Below are 25,230 nucleotides of genomic sequence, written 5' to 3' on the forward strand. Positions count from 1 at the left end.
TCGGGCTCTCCTTCCCCGCGCGGGCGGCGTGGGTGCGGCGGCCGCCGCCTTGTCACGGGCCCTGGGCGAGGGCGAGTTGGGCTTCTGACGGGGAGAGAGGCAGAGAGGGCACGGAGAGGGGAGAGGGAGACGAGAGAGACAGAGAGAGAGGAGAGAGGAGACAGAGAGACAGGAGAGAGAGGGAGAGAGGGAGAGGAGAGAGAGAGAAAGAAAGAGAGAGAGAGAGACAGGAGGAAAGAGGAGGGAGAGACAGAGACAGAGAGGAGAGAAGGAGACAGAGAAAAGAGAGCGAGAGACAGAGAAAGAGACGGAGAGAGAGGATAGAGAGAGACAGGAGACAGGGAGAGAGAGAGAGAGACAGGAGAGAGGGGGAGAGAGAGAGAAGAAAGAAAGAAGGAGAGAGGGAAGAGGCAAAGAGAAAGACGAAGAGAGAAAAAGCGGGAGAGAGACAGAGTGAGAGGGACAGAGATGAGAGAGGGCGAAAGAGCGAGGGAGAGAGATGAGAGCGAGAGAGCGAGACAGGAGAGAGGAAGGAGAAGGAAAAAGGGGGAAGAGAGAAGGGGACAGAGACAGTGAGAAGAAGAGACAGAGGAGAGACGGGGCGGGGGGAGACAGGAGAGAGAGAGAGAGAGTGAACGAGAACGAGAGAGAGAAAAGAGAGAAGGATGGAAGCCAGGGAGAAACAGAAAAAATCCAGAGAGGCAGGGGACAAGAGTGGAGGCAGAGAGAGGACAGAGCAAGAGGAGCGAGAGGTTGGGGTGAGAGAGCGGGCGGGTAGGGTGGGGGGAGAGAAGGAGAGAGGGCTTTCACCGGGCCCGGGCCGGGGGCTGCCAGTCCCGGAGCATCGCACACACGGTTCCCCGCGCCTGCCCTGCCTCTGCCTCTCCTGGGTGTCCACCTTCTGGCCTCAACAGTGCAGCTCATGCAGGGTTCTTGGCATGCAAAACACAAGAGGGACGGAGCGGTGGGGGGCGGGGGCCAAAGGGGGAGGGTCTCCAGGACAGGCGTCGGGGCTGGCATTGTGTCCCCGAATGGGACGGGACGGACGGATTCCCGGCAGAGAGAAGAAGAGAGCGGCACCGGAACGGGCCAGGCCAGCCCACGCAGCCGGGCCCGCCAGCGCCTTGGGGGTGGGCGAGGGATGGAGGGGGCGTCACACGGCACACAGATGGGGAGTGTGGCGTGAGGGGGACAACTGAACTCAAAACTGAACCGAAGAAGAGGAAGGAAAACAGAAATAAAAAAACAAAATCCACAAATGTCATTAGATACCAAAATCAAAAACAATATCTGATCCTGGGGAATCTGACATTTTTCTGTTAATATTTTTTTTGTTTTCCGGCCCTGCAGAGAGCTTTGGAGCTGTCAGTAGCACCCGACTGTCTTTCTGTTTCTCTCTTTTCTTTTTCTTTTTCTTTCTTTCTTTTTTTTTTAAGTTCTGATTTTTAAGTCCCTCTTGGTTAACGTCCACTTACCAATAAAGTGGCACTTCCTCCTTTAGTAGGTAAGGTGTGTAAGAGAAGGGAAAAGTGTGGTAGTATAAGTTCATCATTAGATTCACAAAAATGCAAGAGAGAGATAGAGAGAGAGAGAGAAACGCAACCACCCCATTCTAGGCCTGAGAGGAGGCCACGCCACCTCTGGAGGAAGGGCTGGCAGCGCCCGGCTCCTGAGTGGGCATCTCTTAGGTGACCGCTGGATAGAGATGGCAAATGTTTTTCCAAAAGTGGAGTTAGGACACAAGGATTGGAACACAGAAAACCAGGAAGGTCACCTGGCACCATCAAAAGGGCCCTGGCTGGGATTCAGGAGTCTGACAGCCTGCCTCTATCTCACCGAACGATCCTGGCCACGTCACTTCCCCAGTCTGGGCCTCAGTTTCCCCATCCACAAAATGAGAGGGTTGGCTTTTGCTTCCCGATGTCCCTTCCAGGATTCTCTGCATGCCCCCTGCCCGTCCTTCCCGTCTCCCTCCCTACACAGAGCTGATCCCTCTTCCTGTCCTTAGCCCTGTTGACTGTCCTTGTCTGTTTATAGGTCTGCTCCTCCCTGAAAATCCTCCGATCACCACTCCCAACTTGACTTTGAGCACTTCCAGGGCAGATGTGGTATCTGATTCACCTCTGTAACCTCACTTTTTATCACAGAACTTGGCGCCTAGTAAAACCTTGATTCTGTTTGCTAAGGAAGGAAGAGAGTCTTAGAAGCCAGGTGGTGCCTGGACCAAGCTCTTTTGGCAGGCTGTTTCTTTTTTCTTTTTGAGAAGGCGTCTCACTGTCTCCCAGACTGGAGTGCACTAGCGTGATCTTGGCTCACTGCAACCTCTGCCTTCCGGGTTCAAGCAATTCTCCTTCCTCAGCCTCCCAAGTAGCTGGAACTACAGGTGTCTGTCACCATGTCTGGCTAATTTTTGTATTTTAGTAGAGATGGGGGTTTCACCGTGTTGGCCAGGCTGGTCTCGAACTCCTGACCTCAAGTGATCCTCCCCCTGGCCTCAGCCTCCCAAAGTGTTGGGATTATAGACGTGAGCCACTGAGCCCAGCCATTGGCAGGCTGTTTGGATGAGAAGACAAAAGCTGCTGCCACCTTTTAGGGCACCTTGCTGCCAGGGACTGGAAGAAGCACAGTTTCCTTGGCATGGCACTGGGTGTTTCCTGCAGAGGGCAAGGTGGTGCCCAGGCCTTTCCCTGCAGGGCTGGAGTTGAGCTGAACATGGAGGTAGAACCAGGAGGTCAACCTCATGGGTGGAAAGGCACAGATGGCTCCTGATTGGTGCCTACAGCAGCCAATGAACACTAGCCATAGCTGCCCAAAGTCAATCAGGCCATGAAGACCTGTCCTGGGAGAGCTTAATGTCTCCATTTGGGGCAGAGGCAGGCATAAGTGGGCACAATGGATGTTACCTGGTATTGGGGTGCCCCTTTGAGCACCCCTGACTCTCCTGATCACAAGCTCACCCCTCACCCTAGGCTAGGAGAATTGGAGGCTGGATTGGACCCTCTTTTTTTTTTTTTTTTTGAGACAGAGTCTCACTCTGTTGCCCAGGCTGGAGTGCAGTGGCATGATCTTGGCTCACGGCAACCTCCGCTTCCCGGGTTCAAGCGATTCTCCTGCTTCAGCCTCCCAAGTAGCTGGGATTACAGGTGCATGCCACCACGCCTGGCTAATTTTTGTATTTTTAGTAGAGACAGGGTTTCACCATGTTGGCCAGGCTGGTGTTGAACCCCTGACCTCAGGTGATCCACCTGCCTCGGCCTTCCAAAGTGCTGGGATTACAGGTGTGAGCCATCGCGCCTGGCCTTGGGTTGACCCCTCTGAGATGGCAGTTCTATTCCCAACAGGAGACCCTCAGTCCCCTGACACATACTCCCACCACTCCAGAAGGCAGCCAGGCAGCCAGTGCCTCAGCACTTTCAAGCGCCCCCAGCTCGTTCTTTTCCCTCAATAGGAGGCAAATGAGAAAGTTTCTGGGATTGTCATATTTGCGGTTTCTGTCCTATACCCTGGGTCATCAAAGAGTGCAAAGTGAACACATATGAGGTGGGGGAAGCTTGGGAGCCAATTCACAGTAGCCCACAACTCAAGGTGACACTGGTCTCCTTTAAGAAATCTTTGCTTGCTACTTTGGTTACGGGAGGTAGCGTGGCAGGGCTTAGAAATCAGCCTGGCTGTGAACCCTCACTCCAACTCTGAATTTGGATCTGAGCCAGCTACTTCCTTCCTTTCTTCTTTCTCTTTCCTTCTTTTTCCTTCCTTCCTTCCTTCCTTCCTTCCTTCCTTGCTTCCCTCCTTCCTTCCTTCCTTCCTTCCGTCCTTCCTTCCTTCCTTCCTTCCTTCCTTCCTTCCTTCCTTCCTTTTTGTTGTCTATTTGTTTGTTTTGAGACGGAGTCTCACTCTGTTGCCCAGGCTGGAGTGCAATGGCGCAGTCTTGGCTCACTGTAACCTCCACCTCCCAGGTTCAAGTGATTCTCCTGCCTCAGCCTCCTGAGTAACTGAGGGATTACAGGCGTGAGCCACCACGTCAGGCTAATTTTTTTTGTATTTTTAGTAGAGATGGGGTTTCACCGTGTTGGCCAGGCTGGTCTTGAATTCCTGGCCTCAAGCAATCCATCTGCCTCGGCCTCCTGAAGTGCTGGAATTACAGGTGTAAGCCACCACGCCTGGCCTGAGCCAGCTGCTTCTGACTCAAAGAAAGGAGCTAACAGTAGGCGAGGAATACCATGGACCATGATGGGTCCTTCCCACAGATGCTGCAGAGCCCTCCTGACTTCCCACTACCTTATGCTGAGAGTGGGGTGGGAGTGTTAGGAGGCAAAAGGGTCTAGGTTGGGTGGCTGTTCACCCCCATCATGGTCCTGTCCCCTACCATGAAGGTCCAAGCCCCCAGGTCCAATCCCCTGTGCTGATCCGGATACTTCCTGCCTGCTATTTTTGAAGACCAAGTTCTTCCCTACTTCCTTCTCATCTCCTCCAAGTCACGGGCCTGCCATGGCCCAAGATGATAGTCATCGGAAAAGTGGAACATCCTGGAATCGGCCTTGGTAAGAGTTTGCTGTGAGACCTTAAGGAGGTCACCTGACTGTGGGGAGCCTCAGTTTCCCCATTGGTAAAATGGGGATAAGTGGAGTCTTCGCTGGGTCAGCCTGTATTGGGGTTGGGAGACTCTTTTCAGAGCACAAGCAACTCATGGTCTCTTCACAGGGTCAGAGCAGTGCAGGAAGGACTGGGGGATCCTATGGGGTGTCCACCAAGCACCGAGATAGCAGAGGATGGGAGGAAGGCACCTCTCATGTCCTTCTCCACCCATCCCTCTGGAAGTCTTCAGGAAGGGGTCACCATGCGCCTGCCAGAGTCTGAGCCTTGTCCTCAGCTTGGCTGGGTCTCATCCTTCCTGGGAATTGAGGAAGATCCAAGGCCAAGTGCTATGGGATTTCATAGGATGCTCAGAGACCTCCAAACCTCCCCTCCAGGAAGCTGCTGTTTGTGCCTTGGTGCCTCTTGCAGGGATCTCCTCTCCCCACCTCCCACCCACAGCCTGGCTAATGCCTATTGGCATCCGTACCCTCAGCTCCAGGGCGCCTTCTCCAGGCTGCATCACATCCACTCCTCTATGATCCCATAGAACCTGGTTCCTTCCTTTCCATGGGGACTCTGCCAGGCTGTGCTAGCCAGGGGGCTGTTGTGGTGAGCAGGAGCTTCCCACTCACATTTCAGCTTTTCCCCTCTCATCACACTCAGTTTTCTTCATCTGTCCTCCATCCTGTGAGGCCCAGGTCGGCCTGCCTCTCTCCTGGCATGGATATCCAAATGGGGCCTGGCACAGAGGAGGTGCTGGGCGCATGTCTGCTTAGTGTGTGTGGAAATGAATGAATGAATGAGTGATTGAGTGAATGAGGGATCTCGCCTGCCTCTGAGCCGTGTTCCCAGGAGCCCCTCCTCTCCTTTTTACCACTTGCTAGCTGACACGTTTTTTTCTTGTGTGTGTGTGTGTGTGTGTATATATATATATATATATATAATTGTTTGTTTGTTTGTTTTTTGAGATGGGGTCTGGCTCTGCTGCCCAGACTGGAGTGCAATGGTGCAATCATAGCTCACTGTAGCCTCCAACTCCTGAGCTCAAGTGATCCCCCCACCTCAGTCTCCTCAGTAGCTGGGTCTACGGGTACACACCACCATGCCTGGCTATTTATTTTATTTTATTTTTAGTAGAGATGGGGTCTTGCTATGTTGCTCAGGCTGGTCTCAAACTCCTAGCCTCAAGTGATCCTTCTGCCTCAGCCTCCTAAAGCATTGGGATTACAGGCATGAGCCACTGCTCCCAACCTTTGGGTAAGAAATTTCTGAGGGTCAAGTGGAAAAGATGGTGGAAGGGAGGAGTAAGGGGGCAGTGTGCTCACCTGGTCCTGGTACTCTGAAGGACAAGAACAGGTAAACACCTGAGATGCTTTACTCTTGCTTCCTTTGAGGACTTAGACGACCACCCACCTCTAACTCAGCGTTTGAGATCCCAGCTTGTGGGTCCCTGGTCGTATCAGAAACTCCTCAAGGATGGACCCTCCCCTTCCTCATCGGGCTTCAACAGAGTTTCTCCTGTCAGATCAGCAGGACTTTCCTTCTTTTCTTTCTTTCTTTCTTTTTCTTTTTGAGGGAACAGGGACTGAGTCTTGCTCTGTTGGCCAGGCTGGAGTGCAGTGGTGCAATCATGGTTCACTGCAGCCTCAAACTCCTGGGCTCAAGCGATCCCCCTGCCTTAGCCTCCTGAGTAGCTGAGACTACAGGTGGTATCACCTCACCTAGCTTGCCCTTTCTCCCTTTTTAAAGAGTCACTTGTTGGCTGGGCACGGTGGCTCACGCCTATAGTCCCAGCACTTTGGGAGGCTGAGGTGGGCAGATCATAAGGTCAGGAGATCGAAACCATCCTGGCTAACACGGTGAAACCCCGTCTCTACTAAAAATACAAAAAATTAACCGGGTGTGTTGGCGAGCGCCTGTAGTCTCAGCTACTCAGGAGGCTGAGGCAGGAGAATGGCGTGAACCCAGGAGGCGGAGTTTGCAGTGAGCCAAGATCGTGCCACTGCACTCCAGCCTGGGCGACAGAGCGAGATTCTAAATGTCTCACAATAAATAAATAATTAATTAAAAAAACAAAGAGCCACTTGCTGTCTCCCCTCCTGGCACCACCCAGTGTTGAGAAGGATGTTCTGAGTGGGTGAACTCCCTGACACCTGCCCCCGGGATAAACATGGGGTGGGGTAGGGACGAGTGGCTGGGCCTTCTCTTTTCAAAGCTGAAGATGGAAGTTGTGGAGACCTCATAATGGTTGGAATGCTGAAATCCTTTTTTTTTTTTTTTTTGAGACGGAATCTCATTCTGTTGCCCATGCTGGAGTGCAGAGGCACGATCTAGGCTCACTGCAGCCTCCGCCTTCCAGGTTCAAGCGATTCTCCTGCCTCAGCCTCTCAAGTAGCTGGGATTACAGACGTGCACCACCATGCCCAGCTAATTTTTGTATTTTAATAGAGACAGGGTTTTGCCATGTTGGCCAGGCTGATCTCGAATTCCAGACCGCAAGTGATCTGCCCACCTTGGCCTCCCAAAGTGCTGGGATTACAGGCGTGAGTCACCACACCTGGCCAGAATGCCACATTTCTCTAGCTGCTCCCAGGTGGGAAAGGAAGCAGTTTAATAGGCAGGGGTGCGGAGGTGGGGTCCCCTAGGGTCCACCTCCAACTCTAGTACCCTCAGTGTGGCTGGATGAGCCCTGGGCTGAGAGTCACAAGTCCCAGGACCTAGTCCTGGTTCTGCTGCAGCATCCTGTGGGCCCCTAGCCCCTGCTGGTTGTTCTTTTGGGATCCTTCTGCTCTGAGGGTCCACATGAAGCTGTTCAAATTTAGAAGATGGAAGGATGCTGAGGGTGGAAGGAGCCCCTGTCTAGGTTGGATCATGGACCAGGCAGCGGGCAGGTAAATTACCTGTAAATTACCTCACAGAGACTTTGCTAAGTAGGCCCTCTAGGCTTCAAACCTGCTCCTGGCCAGCTCACTGCCCTATCCACTGCCACCCCAAATGAATCTACTATTGCACCCAATGGATGGAAGCTGGAGGCTCAGTCCTGGTGCCCGTTTCTCCTCCAGAACCCTGCAGCTCCCACCCCAAAGCTCCGTCCTGTAGCCAGGGAAGGATTCGAGGAAGCCCAGAGTTCCATTTGGCTCAGTAGGCCCCCGAGGATGGGATGGGGCTTTTCCCTTGTGCCTGAGCTTGGCCAGAACTTCCTGCAGGATCTGGAGGCCAAGAGGCCCCGCAATGGCTCCTCTGCCACTGCCTATTGCCCGAAAGGGCCCTGAAGGCCAGCGGGGTGACCGAAGCCCCAGGGGCTGGCAGGGATGAAGGGTGAGGAGGGGCTTCGCAGCTACTCCAGACAACAGAAATCAAATTGGCTTCACTGCAGCATACAGTTCAGGAAAGAAACACAAACTTGGAATGCTAAACCACACAGAAATGCATTCGGACAACAGAATGAGAAAGAAGGCGTGAAGGAGGATTTAGGGATGGAAGTCAGGGATGGAGAGGAAGAAGGAGGGAACAGGGAAGCTGGAGAAGGAGGGGAGATGGGCTAGAAAAGTTGGTCGGGGAAAGTCAAGAAAACCAAACGACAAACCAGGAAACATAGCTTTGTAGCTCATTTGAAGAAAGTGCAAGTTACAAATGAGTAGTCACTAAAATAAAGAAAGAAAAGGGAGGAAGATGAAACCAACCAGGGCAAGATCAAGAGAAAGAGAAAGAAAGAAAACCACATTCAAACCAAGCAAAGTGGCAGGGCTTATCTGGAGATGGGAGCGAGAGCGCACAGCGGAGCTGGGATACCTACCTTCTCAGTGGTCAGGGACAGGAATGCAATAATAAAAAAGAAAAGAAGGTCTCCGCATTGGGAATGCAGAATTGGGGAAAGACAGTGACCCTAAACTGTGCTCCCCCTCTGAGCCAGTAGATGGGTGGCTGATGTGGCTTTTGTCTCATCCCAGGGATGGGAGAGGGCTCTTGCCCAGCCATTTCTGTTTGCTCTTTTTTTTTTCTCCGTTTTAAACAATGGGTTCCACTAGCCAAGCTTTCTTTACTGTTCAAACAACAGAAAACCTCCACAGAGCATGCAGGAAGCAGCTGATGGAAGAGAACCACAGGGTGGGCTACAGAGGGTCTGGCAGCATGGGAGAGAGGCCCATGCCGGGGGAGAGAGATGGAGAGGAAGAGAGAAAGGGACAGGAGGCAGACAGACAGAGAGACAGACAGACGAACAGACAAAATCAGACAGAGATAGAAATGGGAAGAGAAGGAGAAAGAGAAACAGAAAGACAGAAACAATGACAGAAGCAAACAAACAGAGAGGCAGGAAGAGAGAAAGGTGCCCCCAGACTGAAGGAGGAGACAAGCGCTGTTTAAACAAGGCCAATTGGAGTGGACAGATGGGTGAAGGGAAAATGTGCATTTAAAAGGGAAGGCAACCGCAGAGCCCATCTGGAGGAGTGATCCTGCCTCAGGTCAATCCCACTCCTTTCCCTCTGGCTTCGGCATCATTTTAGCAAAATTCATCCCTTTTGCCTTTTTCTGTTCCTGGATAAGGCAGGTCAGTGGGTGCCTTGGTACCTCTTCTTGGGGGTCACCCGAGGCTGGCCATTACTTGATAAAATTTGGACCAGAGGGAGAAGCCAGAGGAGAGCCTGGAGGCCGTGATCCTGAGCCTTCTCTGCCACCCTCAGCTAAGGGTGTCACCTTCCAGGCAGCCCCTGACACTGTGGGTTTTTTTTGGTTTTGGGGTGTTTTTTTTTTTTTTTTTTGAGATGGAGTCTCGCTCTGTCACCCAGGCTGGAGTGCAGTGGTGTGATCTCAGCTCACTGCAACCTCCACCTCCTGGGTTCAAGTGATTCTCCTGCCTCAGCTTCCTGAGTAGCTGGGACTACAGGCAGGATGATAGCTCACTGTAGCCTCCAACTGCTGGGCTGAAGTGATCCTCCCACCTCAGCCTTCCAAGTAGCTGGGATTATAGGCATGCACCATCACACCTGGCTAATTTAAAAAAAAATTTTTTTTTGTAGAGATGGGGGTTTTGCTATGTTCCCCAGGCTGATCTCAAACTCCTGGTCTCAAGCGATCTTCCTGCGTCACCCTTCCAAAGTACTGGGATTACCGGCATGAGTCGCTGTGCCTGCCCCATCCCCTGAAACTTCTAATGCTAGAGACTTCTAAGGTGAGCAAGTAGTCCCTGGGACAGGAATGCAATAATAAAAAGAAAAGATGGCAAAGTCTGTCTACTCTTTCTGGGCCTTGGGAGGGTGAGCCTAGCACCAGTCTGTGCTGGTGGGGGCTGGAGGGAGGCCAGTGAAGGTACCAGGTAAGACTGGACAGAAGGCCTTGTCCCAGGAGGTCTCCTGATCTGTTTCTTCCTCTTCCATCCTACACTGTGTGACCTTGAGTGACTCTCTTCCCTCTCTGTGCCTTGATATTTATTTCCCCACATGTATGAACTGTGAGGGTTTAGGGTTCCCTGAGTCACTGAAGCAACAATCATATAGAGTGAGTTTCTGTAATGTGGGGGCCACCTGCACCCGGGTCCCTCAGTGTGGGCAGACCTCAGTCTAGGGACATAAGAGAGCAGGAAGCTGATTTCTCAAGGGGTCTAATGGGGGAAAACAGGAGCTGAGACAACCAGCATCCACCTCCCAAATCCTCCTGCTCAGGGCTCCTGGACTGTGCTTCCCATTTCCCACCCTCTCCACAGCTTGGCTGGAGTCTAGAGGTCAGAGGGCTGGAGTCTGTTTTTTTGTTTTTTTTTGTTTGTTTGTTTTGAGACAGGGTCTTGCTGTGTTGCCCAAGCTGGAGTGCAGTGGCGCAATCATGGCTCACTGCAGCCTCAAACTCCTGGGCTCAGGCAATCCTCCTGTCTCAGCCTCCTGAGTAGCTGGGATTATAGGTGTATTCCACCATTCCCAGCTCTTCTTTTTTTTTTTTTTTTTTTAATTTTGTAGCGACAGGGTCTTGTAATGTTGCCCAGGCTGGAGTGCAGTGGTGCTATCATGGCTTACTGAAGCCTTGGACTCCTGAGCTCAAGTGATTCTCCTACCTCATCTCCCTCAGTAGCTGAGACTACAGGCACATGCCACCATGCCTGGCTCATTAAAACAAAAAAAAAATTTTTTTTTTTTTGTAGAGATAGAGTCTTGTTCTGCTGACCAGGCTAGTCTGGAACTCCAGGCGTCAAGCGATCCTCCTGCCTCAGCATCCCAAAGTGCTGGGATTACAGGTGTAAACCACCGCACCCTGTCTGGGGTCTACTTTTGGATCTACCTCTAAATAGCTGTGTGACCTTGAACCAGTCACTTGACCTCTCGGAGCTGCAGTTTCTCCTGTAAGCATCAGAACCCAGAAATTCCTGTGGGATTCAACCATCACCTGGGAGTGACCACATCACTGGCCTCAGTCTCAAGACCAAGATGGGTTTTTTTTTTTTTTTCTGAGATGGAGTCTCACTCTGTCACCTAGGCTGGAGTGCAGTGGCATGATCTCCACTCACTGCAACCTCTGCCTCCCAGGTTCAAGTGATTCTCCTGCTTCAGCCTCCCAAGTAGCTGAGATTACAAGCACACACCACCATGCCTGGCTAATTTTTTTGTATTTTTAGTAGAGACGGGGTTTTACCATGTTGGCCAGGCTGGTCTCGAACTCCTGACCTCAGGTGATCCGCCCGCCTCAGCCTCCCAAAGTGCTGGGATTATAGGTGTGAGCCACCATGGCAGGCCGAATTTTTGTATTTTTAGTAGAGCTGGGTTTTCACCATGTTGGTGAGGCTGGTCTTGAGCTCCTGACCCCAGGTGATCCGCCTCCCCTCGGCCTCCCAAAGTGCTGAGATTACAGGTGTGAGCCACCATGCCCAGCCCAAGATGGAATTTTTCTCTTGCCTGGAGTGTCTCAGCTAAACTCTGCCAGGTGCCTTCAGACCTCTCCCTCCTCCACAGTTACCTAAGGATCTGAGTCTGAGGTCTGACACTGATGGTCCTGAACAACCTGTCTCGCTCCCTGTCCCCCGTGTCCAGCCAATTACACTAAACTGAATCGAGGAGTAGCAGCAAGCTCCAAGAAGCTCCCTGGGCAACCCAGGACAAGTCTCTTCCCCTCCCTGGGTCTCCCAGCTTCTCTCCAGCTTCCTGGGGAATGCAGCAGCACAGGCTGCACCACTGTAGTTAATTTAAAATCTGCGGCAGCTCCAGCCTGTCCCTGGAGTCGAAAGGAGGATTTGCTGCCACTGCTGACTTGGCAGGAGCTGTTGGTGTGGGCGTGATTTTTTTTTTAAAGTTATCTTCCCTTTTAAATTCAGATTACAAAGGAAAAAAAAGTATATAGAGATGTGTATATGATTAATGTTCACTTAAAATTCAAAAGCCATCTCTGCATTAAGAGGAAAGGTTCCCACAGTAACACACACAAAAAGAAAATTCTAGAACATAGAAGATAGGAAAAAAACCCAAAAAACCCAGAGAGATAGTTTGCATTTCTGTACATTAAAATAGGAAAAAAAAAAAAAAGGAAAAGGGAATACAAACAAAACAAAACAACAGAAAAGTTACATAAACTTGCCCACCCTCTTCCCTCACCAGCTAAACAAGAAATGGAATCACAGTATTACCACGTTTCAAATGGGAGGCTAAAAAACAAACAAAAACATAGACGGGGTTAAAAAATGTTGAGCTTTCCTTTTTTTCCGTTTGTTTCTCTCTCTCTTTTTTTTTCTTTTCTTTTCTGGTTTTTTCTTTTTTTCTTTTTTTTTTAAGGTATCGTCCAAGAATACCACCCCAGTAATTTTCCCAAAGACAGTTTCGTTCATGGTAAAGTCTGGGACCCCTTTCCCATCCCCATCTCACTTTTCTGCATATGAGCGAGAACTAGCCTCATTTGACTCCTCAGAGGTCTTTTTTAGACAAAGAGGCAGGGATCTGAATGCAGGTTTGAGACCCAGGATGCCCTGAAGTCCCAGATCTCCCAGGACCCCAAGGGTGAGGGATAGGATTTGGGGACCATGCTTGGTGAAAGGAGTCACAAAATGCCGTCTCCAAGAAAACTCCCAGGGCTGTGCCGAACTAGAGTCAGATGCTGGGAGGGAGACAAGATGTGGGTGCTTCAGAAGCTCCCGCCCCGAGGCTGGTGGCTGGGTCCCCTTCCCCAACTGCCCTATCCCAGGGAGTCTGCCTAGTTGCTGTGGCTATTTTGTCTGCATTGGGTAGGGGGTGGAGGTGGGATCATTGCTCAGGACTCCATGGCTGGAGAGAGGACCAGAAGTACCAAGGAACCCACTTTCAGCCCTGACTTGAGAGAACCTGCCTCTCTGTGTCTCTCGGGAGGCCCCAGGAGGGGGATGAGAAGCTAGCAAGAAGGCGTTTGGGGTCCTGTGCTCTTGGGACTCTATGCCCACAGGGGTGGGGGATGGTGGGTGCCTCTCTTGTGGGTTTGTTAATCCTCTCCAGCCTCTGCCATGCTACCCTCAGCTACCTCTGCCTGCCCTCAACCCCCTCCCAAGACAGATCCGGGGACATCAATGTCATCCTCCCTGGGTGGCCCAACCAAAATCCCCCGGAGCCCAGGAGCCTGGCGCCTGGTCAAGGTGGGACAGTCTAGAGACAGGTAAATGTCCTTCAATAAAACTTAACCTTGAGACCAAGAGCCTTCAGTCAGCTGCCCTTGACTTTCCTCTCTGAGGCCGTGGGAGTAAAGGGTGTTTGAGAAAAGAAAGGGAGTGAAAGGAAACAGCCAAAAATCAAAATGAAACTGACCAACACGTACATGTTTGCTGCGGAGACCTGAGGTCTGGGGAGGGGCAGCTCTCCCACTCCCAGCTGAGGCTTTGGAGTTGGGTGGGGGGCAGTCTGCGGGTCTGGGAAGGAACCTGCAGGCCTCCCCACCCCAAGCCACAACCCCGCCCACCTTAGTGCCCCTGCCAGCACTGCAGCCCCCCTCTCTGAGGGGTCTCAATGGTGTACTCTACAATCAACAGACCAGAAAGGGATGTGGACCTTCCCTGGGGTCTGGGAGAAGCCCCCACCCAGGCCCAGCCCATCCACCTGGGGACAGACTGAGACGTCTCTCTCCTCTGCCAGCTCCCCCACTGCATCTGCCTGTAGGTCTTCGGACATCTGTGCCCCTCTTGGAGGAAGGGTGGGGACAGTTTTGGCGGGGGTGGTGTTGGTGTGGGGTCTCTGAGGCACCCTGGCAGGTGCCTCAGGAGGGTCGCCGTGGGAAGAGGAGCCGGCAGGTTTGAGACACCTGTCCAAGTGTGGGCGGTGCCTGGAAAAGGGGAGTCTCCTCGGAGCAGGGACTTTAGAGGGCAGAGGGACTGAGATGGGGGAGGGGGCTAAGGGAGGGAGGGGCTGGGAAGAAGGTTAAAGGAGGGGTAGGTGGTGCTCAGAGGTGGGGCCAGGGCATGGTGGGAAGAGGGAGACTCAGGGCCCAGGTGGTGCCCAGCGGGGGGTCCTGTCTCTCGACTCCTGCTCCTGCCTGGGACTCCTATCAATGTCCATGCCCCTCCCACCCTAATATGCCTGGGGAGGGCACAAGACCCTGATTCCTCCCCAGCCCTGTACCCAACTCAGTGCCCCGTGGTCAACCCCCTCTGGCCTTCAGTTTGCCAAGCGCAAAGGGTGGCCCAAGACCGCAGGCGCCCCTCACTCTGACACTAGGGCCAGGTGGGCGCAACGGCCTAGCACTCCTGGCGCCTCCCGAGCCAGGACGCCCCCAGCGGGGAGCCGAGGAGGGAGGAAGCGGCCGCCCCCGCCCCCATGCCACAGTTATCGCCCCCTGCCCCTCTGGAGACCCGCCCGACTCCGCACGGCGCAGCCCGCGGCGCGGGAACCCTCCGCAAAGCGAAGTGTACGTACATCGGGCGGGCTGTGCGCCGAGCCGGGGCGGCCCCCGTGCGCTCCGCTCCGCTGCCCGCTGCCGCCGTTCCGCTGGGGCGACCCCCATCCGCTGCCGCCCGACGGGGAAGGCGACCGGCTTCCGCTGGACCGCTGGCTGCCCGTCTTTCGCCCTTCGTCTCGGTGCTTGGGGCTCAGCCTGGGGTTGGGCGCCAGGGAGAACGGGGGAGCCGGCGTGGGACACTCGCTTTGCAAGCAGTTGCGCCTCCTCTTTTCCCCCTCCCCCGCATTTTTTCCATCTGGGCAAAATGAGCTACCTTTAATGGCCTGATTCTGTGATTCTAAAAGGCCTAGACCGGGCGCGGTGGCTCAAGCCTGTAATCCCAGCACTTTGGGAGGCCAAGGCGGGCGGATCACGAGGTCAGGAGATCGAGACCATCTTGCCTAACACGTGAAACCCCGTCTCTACTAAAAATACAAAAAACTAGCCGTCACCCGGTGGCGGGCGCCTGTAGTCCCAACTACTCAGGAGGCTGAGGCAGGAGAATGGCGTAAACCCAGGAGGCGGAGCTTGCAGTGAGCCGAGATCGGGCCACTGCACTCCAGCCTGGGTCACAGAGCAAGACTCCGTCTCAAAAAATTAAAAAAAAAACAAACAAAACAAAAGGCCTAGTTTGCTAGGGCGGGAGGGAAGAGGGCAGCTCCCCACCTGCCTTTTCACCATGCTGGGAACCTTTCCACTTAGAGGGGACTTGATCAGGGCGAGTCAGCCAGGCTGTGCCTCGATTTCCAATTCAGGCGGAGGCTTAGAGGCCTTAGGGCAGCTCTTCCTCAAGTTATCACTCCTCTGGTATATTTCTCTTTTTTAAAATTATTATTAGGCTGGGCTTGGTGGCTCACGCCTGTAATCTCAGCACTTTGGGAGACCGAGGCAGGCAGATCGCTTGAGGTCAGGAATTCGAGACCAGGCTGGCTGAAATGGCGAAACCCCATCTCCACTAAAAATACAAAAATTAGTCAAGCATGGTGGTGCACGCCTGTAATCCCAGCTACTCAGGTGGCTGAGGCTGGAGAATTGCTTGAATCCAGGAGGCGGAGGTTGCAGTGAGCCAAGATTGCACCACTGCTCTCCAGCCTGGGCAACAGAGCAATACTTGTATTAAAAAATATATATATATAATATATACAATTATTATTATTACTTTTAATTTAATTCAATATGTTGCCCAGGCTGGTCTCGAACTCCTGGCCCCAGGCAATCCTTCTGCCTTGACCTCACAAAGTGCTGACATTACAGCTGTGAGCCACCACACCTGGCCACCCCTGATAAACTTCTACCCACTGATGAATTGACATTCTGTCCACCAGCCCTGCTCCCCAGCCCTTGGAGGGTGTTTAATCTGCAACTCTTAAACCCCATCAGAAGAAAGCCTCCCAGAGGCCCAGGCCTACCTGCTGGGAGATCTGGAATCACTGTAGTGGGAGGAGAGGGAGGGGCTGTGGGAGCTGCCACTGCTATGGCGATGAGACCTCCGGCCTGGGGACTCTGTGTGAGGCCTGGCGTGGATAAGGGAAATCAGCCTGTACCTCACTTCTGCCCCCATTTCCCCCCACAGTCCCCAAGTTACCCAACCTCCCACCAGGATCCCAGTGGAACGCTACTGCCAGTGTCCATCAGTCCCCTAAAGTGTCCTATAAAAGGTACATCAGCAGTGTTCGTGCTGGCCGCAGAACCTATTTGGTCCATATGGGTCATCTGTGAGAATTAGGAAAAGGCCCCCTTTTCTCTAGACAACCCCAGCCTCCCAAGACCCCCCTCAGCCCTCATCAGGTGATCCTGGGACTTGCGGGGTAGGAGGAAGGAGGGTGGGGGAGTCACGAGGACTGGGCTTGGAAGGACCCTGGATTGGAAGGCAAGAAGCCTGGGTTTCGATTCCAGCTCTGACTGAGTGAGAGCCCTTGGCTTTCTCTCTAGATCATAATTTTTCCATCTGGGCAAAATGAGCTACCTTTAATGGCCTGATTCTGTGATTCTAAAAGGCCTAGTTTGCTAGGGCGGGAGGGAGAACGAATGGGGGGGGCGCTGGAGAGTAGGGAGGGCATTTACCTCTTCCTCTCTTTGTTCTTCTCTTTTCTTTTGCTCTTGGAGCTTCGAGATCTGCAGAGAGCAGAGATCACAGTGATGGTGTGACCTAGGGAGGGTGTGGCCTTCATGCCCTGGAGCCTGGGTATGCACAGTTGTAGATCTGAGATTTGTTCCACTCTAGGGCCTGAGCCCCTGGCTGGCGGAGACTTTTCCATTCTACTCCCCTGCTTTGTCCCTTTCACCAGCCAAGGCTCGGTCCTTCCTCCTCCTGGAAGTCCTGGCCCGTGAACACCTCCTCCCTGGGCCACAACTGCTGCCCAGTCTGGCAGGGCCACAGAAATGTGGCTGGCCCCAGATAAAGGGGGGTGCTGTAGCCAGGCACAGTGGCTCCTGCCTGTAATCTCAGCACTTTGGGAGGCTGAGGCTGGTGGATCACTTGAGGTCAGGAGTTCAAGACCAGCCTGACCAACATGGAGAAACCCTGTCTCTACTAAAAATACAAAATTAGCCAGGCATGGTGGTGCGTGCCTGTAATCCCAGCTACCCGGGAGGCTGAGGCAGGAGAATCACTTGAACCTGGGAGACGGAGCCACCAGATCCCTTCAGAGGTTGCAGAGAGCTAAGACCGCACCTTTGCACTCCAGCCTGGGCAACAAGAGCAAAACTCCGTCTTGGAAAAAAAAAAACAAAAAAACAAAAAAAAAGGCGGGGTTTGCTGTTTGCAGGTGTAGCAGCCTCAAGCCTCAGGTCTGGGCCAGGTAGAGATGGTGATTTGCTCTTGTCTTTTGGTATTGGACTTGGGACATGCCCAATACTCCTTCCCCTGAGTATTGGGGTATGGCCTGATAGTCATGCCTCCTGAGCCCCCTTCCTCCGTCTGCTCCTGTACTGGCCCAGCCCTAGGCCAGCTCACCAAGGGTTTAGGAAAGAAATGCTTTCCTAAGGGCATGATGTCCCTGCTTTCTTTTTTTTTTGGTCTTGAGATGGAGTCCCACTCTGTTGCTCAGGCTGGTGTGCAGTGGCACAATTTCAGCTCACTGCAACCTTCACCTCACAGTTTCAAGCAATTCTCATGCCTCAGCCTCCCAAGTAGCTGGGATTACAGGTGACTGCCACCGTATCTGACTATTTTGTGTTTGTTTGTTTTAGTAGAAACAGGATTTCACCATGTTGGCCAGGCTGTTCTCAAACTCCTGGCCTCAAGTGATCCACCTGCCTCAGCCCTCCAAAGTGCTGGGATTACAGGTGTGAGCCACCGTGCCTGGCCAATCTCCCTGTTTTTGAATGACAGCTCTGGATCCATCTCCAGGGCTGCCCCCTCCCAACTCCCACAGCTTTCCGTCACATCCCATCCAGTCCTCTGGGGCAAGTTCCCCAACCCAGCAACCTCTACCTTTGATGAAAAGCCTGAGAAGCTTCTGGTTAGCCCTCAAAGGTCTCGCCCAGCCCCAGTCCTCAGCCCGGTCCTTCCTGGTGCCACCAGATCCCTTCAGTCCTTCTGACCCCAAAACAAAGCCATGCTAAGAACCACAGAAATGTGCTTCCCACAGGAGCAGAGTGAGTGCAGGGCAGGCCTGGAGGCTAAGGATTTGGGTGCTGGAGGCTGCTTTGGGCTTCAGTCTCCCCATTGGAAGCTGGTCTATTCCTAGTTCACTTTTGGGAGCTGTCCAGGAAGGATGGAGCTGGCCACAAGGTGTGTGTAAGCCAATGGTGGCCACTGGGGGGCAGTAGGGACTCACACTGATCCATAGATGCTGGGAGGCCAGAGGAAGATGAAAAATTGGGGACATTGGAGGGGCAGGATTAGGTGTTTATGCAGGCTTCTCCCTACTTAACAAATTCCCACTGCAAGGAAGGAACTCTGGACTCTGCCCTTCCTCTGGGCTGCTGGGAGGGAGTCTGGCTCTGATGCCACCCCTGGAATGTGACTTTCTTCCTTCCAACCTGACCTCTCCTCTCCTTTCCTCTCTTCTCCTCTCCTCTCCTCTCCCTTTTCCCTTCCCTTCCCTTCCTTTTCTTTTCTTTTCTTTTCTTTCTTTTTTTTTTTGAGACAGAGTCTTGCTCTGTCGCCCAGACTGGAGTGCAGTGGTGCGATCTCAGCTCCCTGTAATTTCCTCCTCCCGGGTTCAAGCGATTCTCCTACCTCAGCCTCCCAAGTAGCTGGGATTACAGGTGCCCATCACCATGCCTGGATAATTTTTGTATTTTCAGTAGAGACAGACTATGTTGGCCAAGCTGGTCTCAAAGTCCTGACCTCAAATGATCCACCCACCTCGGCCTCCCAAAGTGCCGGGATTACAGGCATGAGCCACTGCGCCCAGCCTTTTTTTTTTTTTTTTTTCTGAGACAGAGTCTCACTCTGTCACCCAGGCTGGAGTGCCATGCACTCCACTGCAACCTCTTGGCTCACTGCAACCTCCGCCACCCCGGTTCAAGCGATTGTCATGCCTCAGCTTCCCGAGTAGCTGGGATTACAGGTGCTCGCCACCACACTCAGCTAATTTTTGTGTTTTTAGTAGAGACAGGATTTAACCATGTTGACCAGGCTGGTCTCAAACTCCTGGCCTCAAGCTATCTGCCCGCCTCAGCCTCCCAAAGTGCTGGGATTACAGGCGTGAGCCAACGTGCCTGGCTCAGGCTGTTTTCTGCTTTCTCAGCAACCCTATCCTCCTGCATCACTCTGCCTCTGCCTGGAATCCTGTCTTTCACTTCCTCTCCCCTCCCCCAGTCCACCCTGAACAAGCCACTGCCCTGCTCAGAGCTCCCCCATGCTAGCCCCCAGACCTTCTGGGTGGAGGATGGCTCTATAACCCAGCAGTCAAACCTGTTGGGAGGCTAGCATCTGTCCCGGAGAAACTCTACCTCTAGCCACAGCTCCCCGACCCTGCCTCCTATCCATGGAGCCTTCCCAGCTGACGATGGACGTCCTCCTGCCTGGCGAGCTCTTTCCCTGCAAATTTGGGGTCTTGGTATTTCTGCTTGTCTAACCGACACCTCCACAGACAGACACACCCCTTGGGCATTGGACCTGCCATGTTGTCTAGAAATTCTTGGGGTCCCCATGTCATGGCTGATGCATGGGGCAGGTGAGGGTTGCAAACAGTTGGTTTTCATGTTCCTCCTCCACTGCCCAGTCCTCCCAGCCTGGCTCTGGGAAGGAATCCTGGAGCTGAAGGACGGAGCCCTGTGGGACCCTCAAAACTGCCTCCCATCATTGCGTCATTTGGGCTTTGGTCCCTTAAGGTACCACTGACCGTGTCCTCTGCAAAGCACTGCTCACCTGTGCCGTCTCTTCCTCCGGGACCCAGAATCAGACCTGTAGGGCAATAAAGAAGTTCCCTTGAGCCTGCCTGGGGTGGCCCAGGGAGACCTATGAAGGACCACAGCCCTGGCCCTGGGCCCCACGGGAGGAATAGGAGGCCCCAGGATGGGGGCAGCAAGGGTACCTGTCTCGGCGATGCTTCTTCACACTCTTCTTCTTCTTTCGGAGGGGGTGAGGAGCTCCCACAGCTGTGGACACAAGGAGGTGGGCTCTAGGAGCTGCGGGTGGGGTGGGCGGTGGGGGGGGCGTGGAAATGGCTGGAGAGCCTGGGTGACTTGGGACTTTGAAAGCCTGCGAAAGGCGAATCCAGGCCATGAAGTCCAAGGGCTCCCTTGTACAGGATGACCCGAGGCCCAAGTGCTCGCCAAGCGTCTCAGGGTAGTTGATGGCGCTGCTATGTTGTCCCCAAGGTCACCGCTTCCAGCCCACCCCGGCATTGTAGGCAAAGATAGTTTTCAAACCCAGAGGGTCAGAGGGCCCAGTGGTGGACTCATGGCCTCTGTAGGGGCAAAGCTTGCCACCCTGGCGGTGTCCATGCAGGCCCTGAGGGTCCAGGCCTCCGATCTGGCGGAACGGGCCTTGGAATCTCTCCCACCCACAGACATTCCCCTGCCCCTGCGCCCAGCCAGGCTCTGTCCCCACTGACCTGCCACTTCGCGACTTCCAGTTCTCCTCTTTTTGCTGCAGGCAGATGCCAGGAAAGAAAGGGACAGATGGATGGATTGGGTTATTGGGCCGTCCAGACACTTTGCCCATGCCGTCTCACACAGGACAGGGGAGGGTGCGACAGAGAGCATTCAGGGCGATGCAGATTCAGACGCGCCTTCTCCTCCCCAGGACCACTCGCACTCGTGTTGGTGGGCACGGGACCCCTGGGGAGGCCAGAGGCGGGAATGGGAGCCAGGTGCTGGTAACACATGGGCCAGGTCAGTGAGTCTGGCCGTCTGGGGGCATTCAGTGCAGAGCACGGTGCTAGGGCAGAAGCGGCCTCAGTGGGCAGGGGGACGCGATCCCAGATAAGGGGGAGGGCCTAGTGGGAGAGGCGCTCGGCATGAGGGGCAGGTCCTAGAGAAGGGAGGGCCGGCTAAAGGGCGGGCCCAGAGAAGCGGAGGGCTCCTGAGGGGCGGGACCTGGGGGGGAGGGCTCGCTTGAGGGCCGGCGCGCCTAGGGCCGAGGAGCAGACTCGAGGCCTGGGATGGCGTTCAGTACCTGGAGGCACTTATCGGGCGGACCGCATGGTGAGGGCGCACGGGAACAGGCTCAGAGGAGGGCGGGGCTCACAAATGCGCCATGGGCTGCCGCTCCCCTGTGGGCTAGGACTGGCACCTGCGGGGAGAGACCTCCTCCCTCCCGCACCTGCCAGGCGCGGCTCTCACCGGCTTCTCCGGTGGCTGCCTTTCTTTTTCTTCTTTTCTGGGAGGGGGCGGATGCCGAGCTGCTAGACCAGCCTGCTTCGGTCCTGGGGGAGAAGGCGGCGGGGTGGGCCGCTGAGGGGGGGCAGCCCCCCCCCCACCCCGCCGCGGCGGCCGCTGACCTGTACCCGCGGTGGCCGCGGTAGCAGGCGGCGGGACAGTCACAGTCCACCGGGCCGTCGTCGTCGTCAAAGGGCGCGTACTCCAGGCCCGGCTCAGCGCCCTCGGTCAGCCGCGGGGTCTCCACCACACTGCCGGCGACAAGGACGCTCACCACCCGTCTTGGGACGGCTTTTCTCCGCCCCTTTATCCTGGCGCGGGGGACCTGACCTAGCCCCCCAAGTCTGCGGGCTGCTACCCGGCTGGAGGAGGGGCGAGGGGCACCTGCGGCCCCTGCCCTTACAGGGCTCGGCAGAGATTTGGGGAACCCAAGGGGGCACGTCCCCTACAGGTCCCCGACCTCACGGTACAATCTTTTGCAAAAAAGAAAGAGGATAACCGAGCCCCATATTTAGCCTGCACCCCTTCGAAGTTCTCACCATCTCAGTAAGCCCCCTCCTCTTTTTTTAAAAAAAAAATTTTTGGAGATAGGGTTTTGCTCTGTTGCTCAGGCTGAGTTGCAGTGGTGGGATCATAGCTCACTGCAGCCTTGAACTCCTGGGCCCAAGCGATCCTCCCTCTTCAGCCTCTTGAGTAGCTGGGACTACAGGCGTGGACCCCCACCCTGGCTCATTTGAAAAATTTTGCAGAGACAGGGTCTCACTATGTTGGCCAGGCTGGTTTCGAACTCTTGGGCTGGTTTCGAACTCCTGGCCTCAAGCGATCCTCCCCTTTGATCTCTCAAAGTGCTGGGATTCCAGTCATGAGCCACCCTGCAGTCGTGGGTGGGGTGTGTGTGTGTGTGCCTACTCCTTATATGAGGCTACTTTTCCTCACTGAATCCCCTCTGTATCCCAGCCCCATTCATTGACCCTCCCCCTCAGTGAACCTCCCATTTGATCCCTGTGCCCCAACCCTACTGTCCTATTCTGGGAACCCCATCCCCATTCCTCCTTTCTCTCACTGAACCCTAATTTCTCTTTTCTTTTCTTTTCTTTCTTTCTTTTTTTTCAGAGTCCCACTCTGTTGTCCTGGCTGGAGTGCAGGGGCCCGATCTCGCCTCACTGCAACCTCTGCCTCCTGCAACCTCCTGCAATCTCACCTTTCTGCAACCTCCACCTCCGGGGTTCAAGTGATTCTCCTGCCTCAGCCTCCCGAGTAGCTGGGATTACAGGAGCCCGCTAATTTTTGTATTTTGAGTAGAGACGGGGTTTCTCCATGTTGGTCAGGCTGGTATGGAACTCCTGACCTCAGGTGATCTGCCAGCCTTGGCCTCCCAAAGTGCTGTTACAGGCGTGAGCCACCGCGCACGGTGAACTCTAAATTTCTCAAAGAGTCCCTTCTTCCTGGCCTAGCTCCGCCCTCCCCGAGCCCCGTCTCGATGATGTGGGTCTTTCCTCACCTGGGTGTTCCAGTCCCTGAGGCACCTCCCGCTGGCTGAGTGCCTCCCTGCCCCTCTTCCCCTCCTTTCCTCCAGCCAGGCCTCTGTCGCTGAAATACTCATAGCTTCTCCTCGCCCTCCCCTCTGCAGCCTCCAGGGGACCCCGCTGCTCATCTCCGGCAGCAGGACTGTGCTCATCAATCAAGCCTGGTGGCAGAGGGTGGGGGCCTCCGATACTCCCTATCCATCTTACAGAACTCTCCTTTTAGCTCAGCAGGGACCAGACGCCTCCTGTCCCTGCTCCTGGAGCCCCAGCCAGCCTCTGCCACAGATGTTGGCTCCGTACAGTCTCTTCTCAGAGTGCTTCTTTTCTCTAGAGGTAGCTGGGCTCCAGGCAAGAGCCTGAGCTTTGAAGCTCCAGACAAGAGCTCATCCTGCACTGTCCTGAGTCGCCTTGTGACCTGGGGCCTGCCGTGTCCCTCTGTGAGCCTATTCTCGAAGGTGAAAGAGATAACTCAATTTCAGGGCTGCTGGGAGAATTTGCTGAGGTCATAGGTGCTGTGCAGTTTCTTTTTTTATTTTTTATTTTATTTATTTTATTTTTTGAGACAGAGTCTCTCCTTGTCGCCGAGGCTGGAGTGCAGTGGTGCGATCACAGCTCACTGCAGCCTTAAACTCCTGGCCTCAAGCGATCCTCCCACTCCAGCCTCCAGAGAGGCTGGGACTACAGGAGCACACCACCACTCCCAACTAATTAAAATTTTTTATTTTTTATTTTTTTTGAGATGGAGTCTCGCTCTGTCACCCAGGCTGGAGTGCAGTGGCCGAATCTCAGCTCACTGCAAGCTCCGCCTCCCGGGTTTACGCCATTCTCCTGCCTCTGCTTCCCGAGTAGCTGGGACTACAGGCACCCGCCACCTCGCCCGGCTAGTTTTTTGTATTTTTTTAGTAGAGACAGGGTTTCACCGTGTTAGCCAGGATGGTCTCGATCTCCTGACCTCGTGATCCGCCCGTCCTGGCCTCCCAAAGTGCTGGGATTACAGGCTTGAGCCACCGCGCCCGGCCTAAAATATTTTTTTTTTTTTAGAGATGGGGTCTCACTATGTTGCCCAGACTGGTCTTGACCTCCTGGCCTCAGTCAGGAGGATTGCTCAAGAAATTCTCTTGCCTTGGCCTCCCAAAGTGCTAGGATTACAGGTGTGAGCCACCGTGCCTGGTCTTTTTTTTTTTTTTTTTGAAAAAGCCTGGAAGTGACCCTCCAGAGGCCTGTCTCCAGGGAGGTGGCCTCCACCTTCCATTTTTTATCCAAGCTGGCTCAGACAGTGCCCTCCCCCACCAAGATGGAGGCTTAGCCATGGTTTCAGCAGAGCTCCCCTTACTCCTGGGTGCTGTTCACCTGGCTCACCCCTCCCCCCACCACATCAATAGAGGCGAGGGCGTGGATCCGCAGCACATGAAGGACATGAGTTTTGGATTTGTCAGAGGCATGTGAACCAGAGCAACTCCATCTTGAATAGGGGCCATATAAAATGAGGCTGAGACTTACTGGGCTACATTCCCAGGAGGTTAGGCATTCTAAATCACAGGATGAGATAGGAGGTCAGCACAAGATACAGGTCATAAAGACCTCGCTGATAAAACAGGTTGTAGTAAAGAAGCCGGCCAAGGGCCTAGTGAGTGGCTCATGTCTGTAATCCCACCACTTTGGGAGGCTGAGGCAGGCAGATCACCAGAGGTCGGGAATTCGAGACCAGCCTGACCAACATGGAGAAACCTCGTCTCTACTAAAAACACAAAAATTAGCCAGGCGTGGTGGCGCACACCTGTCATCCCAGCTACTCGGGAGGCTGAGGCAAGAGAATTGCTTGAACCCAGGAGGCGGAGGTTGCAGTGAACCGAGATTGTGCCATTGCAGTCTAGCCTGGGCAAAAAGCATGAAACTCAAAAAAAAAAAAAAAAAAAAAAAGAAGCCGGCCAAAACCCACCAAAACCAAGACGGTGACGAGAGTGACATGGCAACATCAGGAAGTTACCCTATATAGTCTAGAAAGGGAGGCATGAATAATCTACCCTTTGTTTAGCATATCATCAAGAAATAACCATATAAATGGGCAACCGGCAGCCCTTGGGGCTGCTCTGTCTATGGAATAGCCATTCTTTTTTTTTTTTTTTGAAACAGTCTTGCTCTTGTCGCCCAGGCTGGAGTGCAGTGCCATGATCTCGGCTCACTGCAACCTCCACCTCCAGGGTTCAAGCGATTCTCCTGCCTCATTCTCTCGAGTAGCTGGGATTATAGGCACCCGCCACCATGCCAGGCTAATTTTTTGTATTTTTAGTAGAGACAGGGTTTCACCATGTTGGCCAGGCTGGTCTCGAACTCCTGACCTCAGGTGATTCACCCGCCTCGGCCTCCCAAAGTGTTGGGATTATAGACATGAGCCACCATGCCCTGCCTGAGTAGCCATTCTTTTATTCCTTTACTCTTTTACTCTCTCTCTCTTTTTTTTTTTTTTTTTTTTTTTTTTTTTTTT

At 53.9% G+C, this 25,230-nt stretch overlaps 1 protein-coding gene and 1 long non-coding RNA gene across 2 annotated transcripts in view; both read right to left on the minus strand.

Annotated features, from left to right (window-relative positions):
- LOC108518927 (uncharacterized) lies at window positions 1-9,329 on the minus strand. Its single transcript, XR_001882486.1, has 3 exons — window positions 8,372-9,329; window positions 1,476-1,495; window positions 1-84 (listed from the first exon to the last, which is right to left on the minus strand). It is a non-coding gene; the product is annotated as an uncharacterized LOC108518927 (long non-coding RNA).
- SRRM3 (serine/arginine repetitive matrix 3) overlaps window positions 1-25,230 on the minus strand; it is an 87,080-nt gene that overhangs the window by 5,964 nt on the left and 55,886 nt on the right. Inside the window, exons 4-11 of the mRNA XM_017857593.1 lie at window positions 21,321-21,470; window positions 20,574-20,679; window positions 20,237-20,488; window positions 19,932-20,098; window positions 19,766-19,801; window positions 16,507-16,557; window positions 15,852-15,956; window positions 14,338-14,598 (exon numbers count right to left, since the gene is read on the minus strand). Coding sequence (XP_017713082.1) covers window positions 14,338-14,598; window positions 15,852-15,956; window positions 16,507-16,557; window positions 19,766-19,801; window positions 19,932-20,098; window positions 20,237-20,488; window positions 20,574-20,679; window positions 21,321-21,470 — 1,128 coding nt within the window. The remainder of the gene's footprint in view (window positions 1-14,337; window positions 14,599-15,851; window positions 15,957-16,506; window positions 16,558-19,765; window positions 19,802-19,931; window positions 20,099-20,236; window positions 20,489-20,573; window positions 20,680-21,320; window positions 21,471-25,230) is intronic.

Source organism: Rhinopithecus bieti, unplaced genomic scaffold, assembly GCF_001698545.2.
Source record: "Rhinopithecus bieti isolate Rb0 unplaced genomic scaffold, ASM169854v2 scaffold_42772, whole genome shotgun sequence".
NCBI lineage: Eukaryota > Metazoa > Chordata > Mammalia > Primates > Cercopithecidae > Rhinopithecus > Rhinopithecus bieti.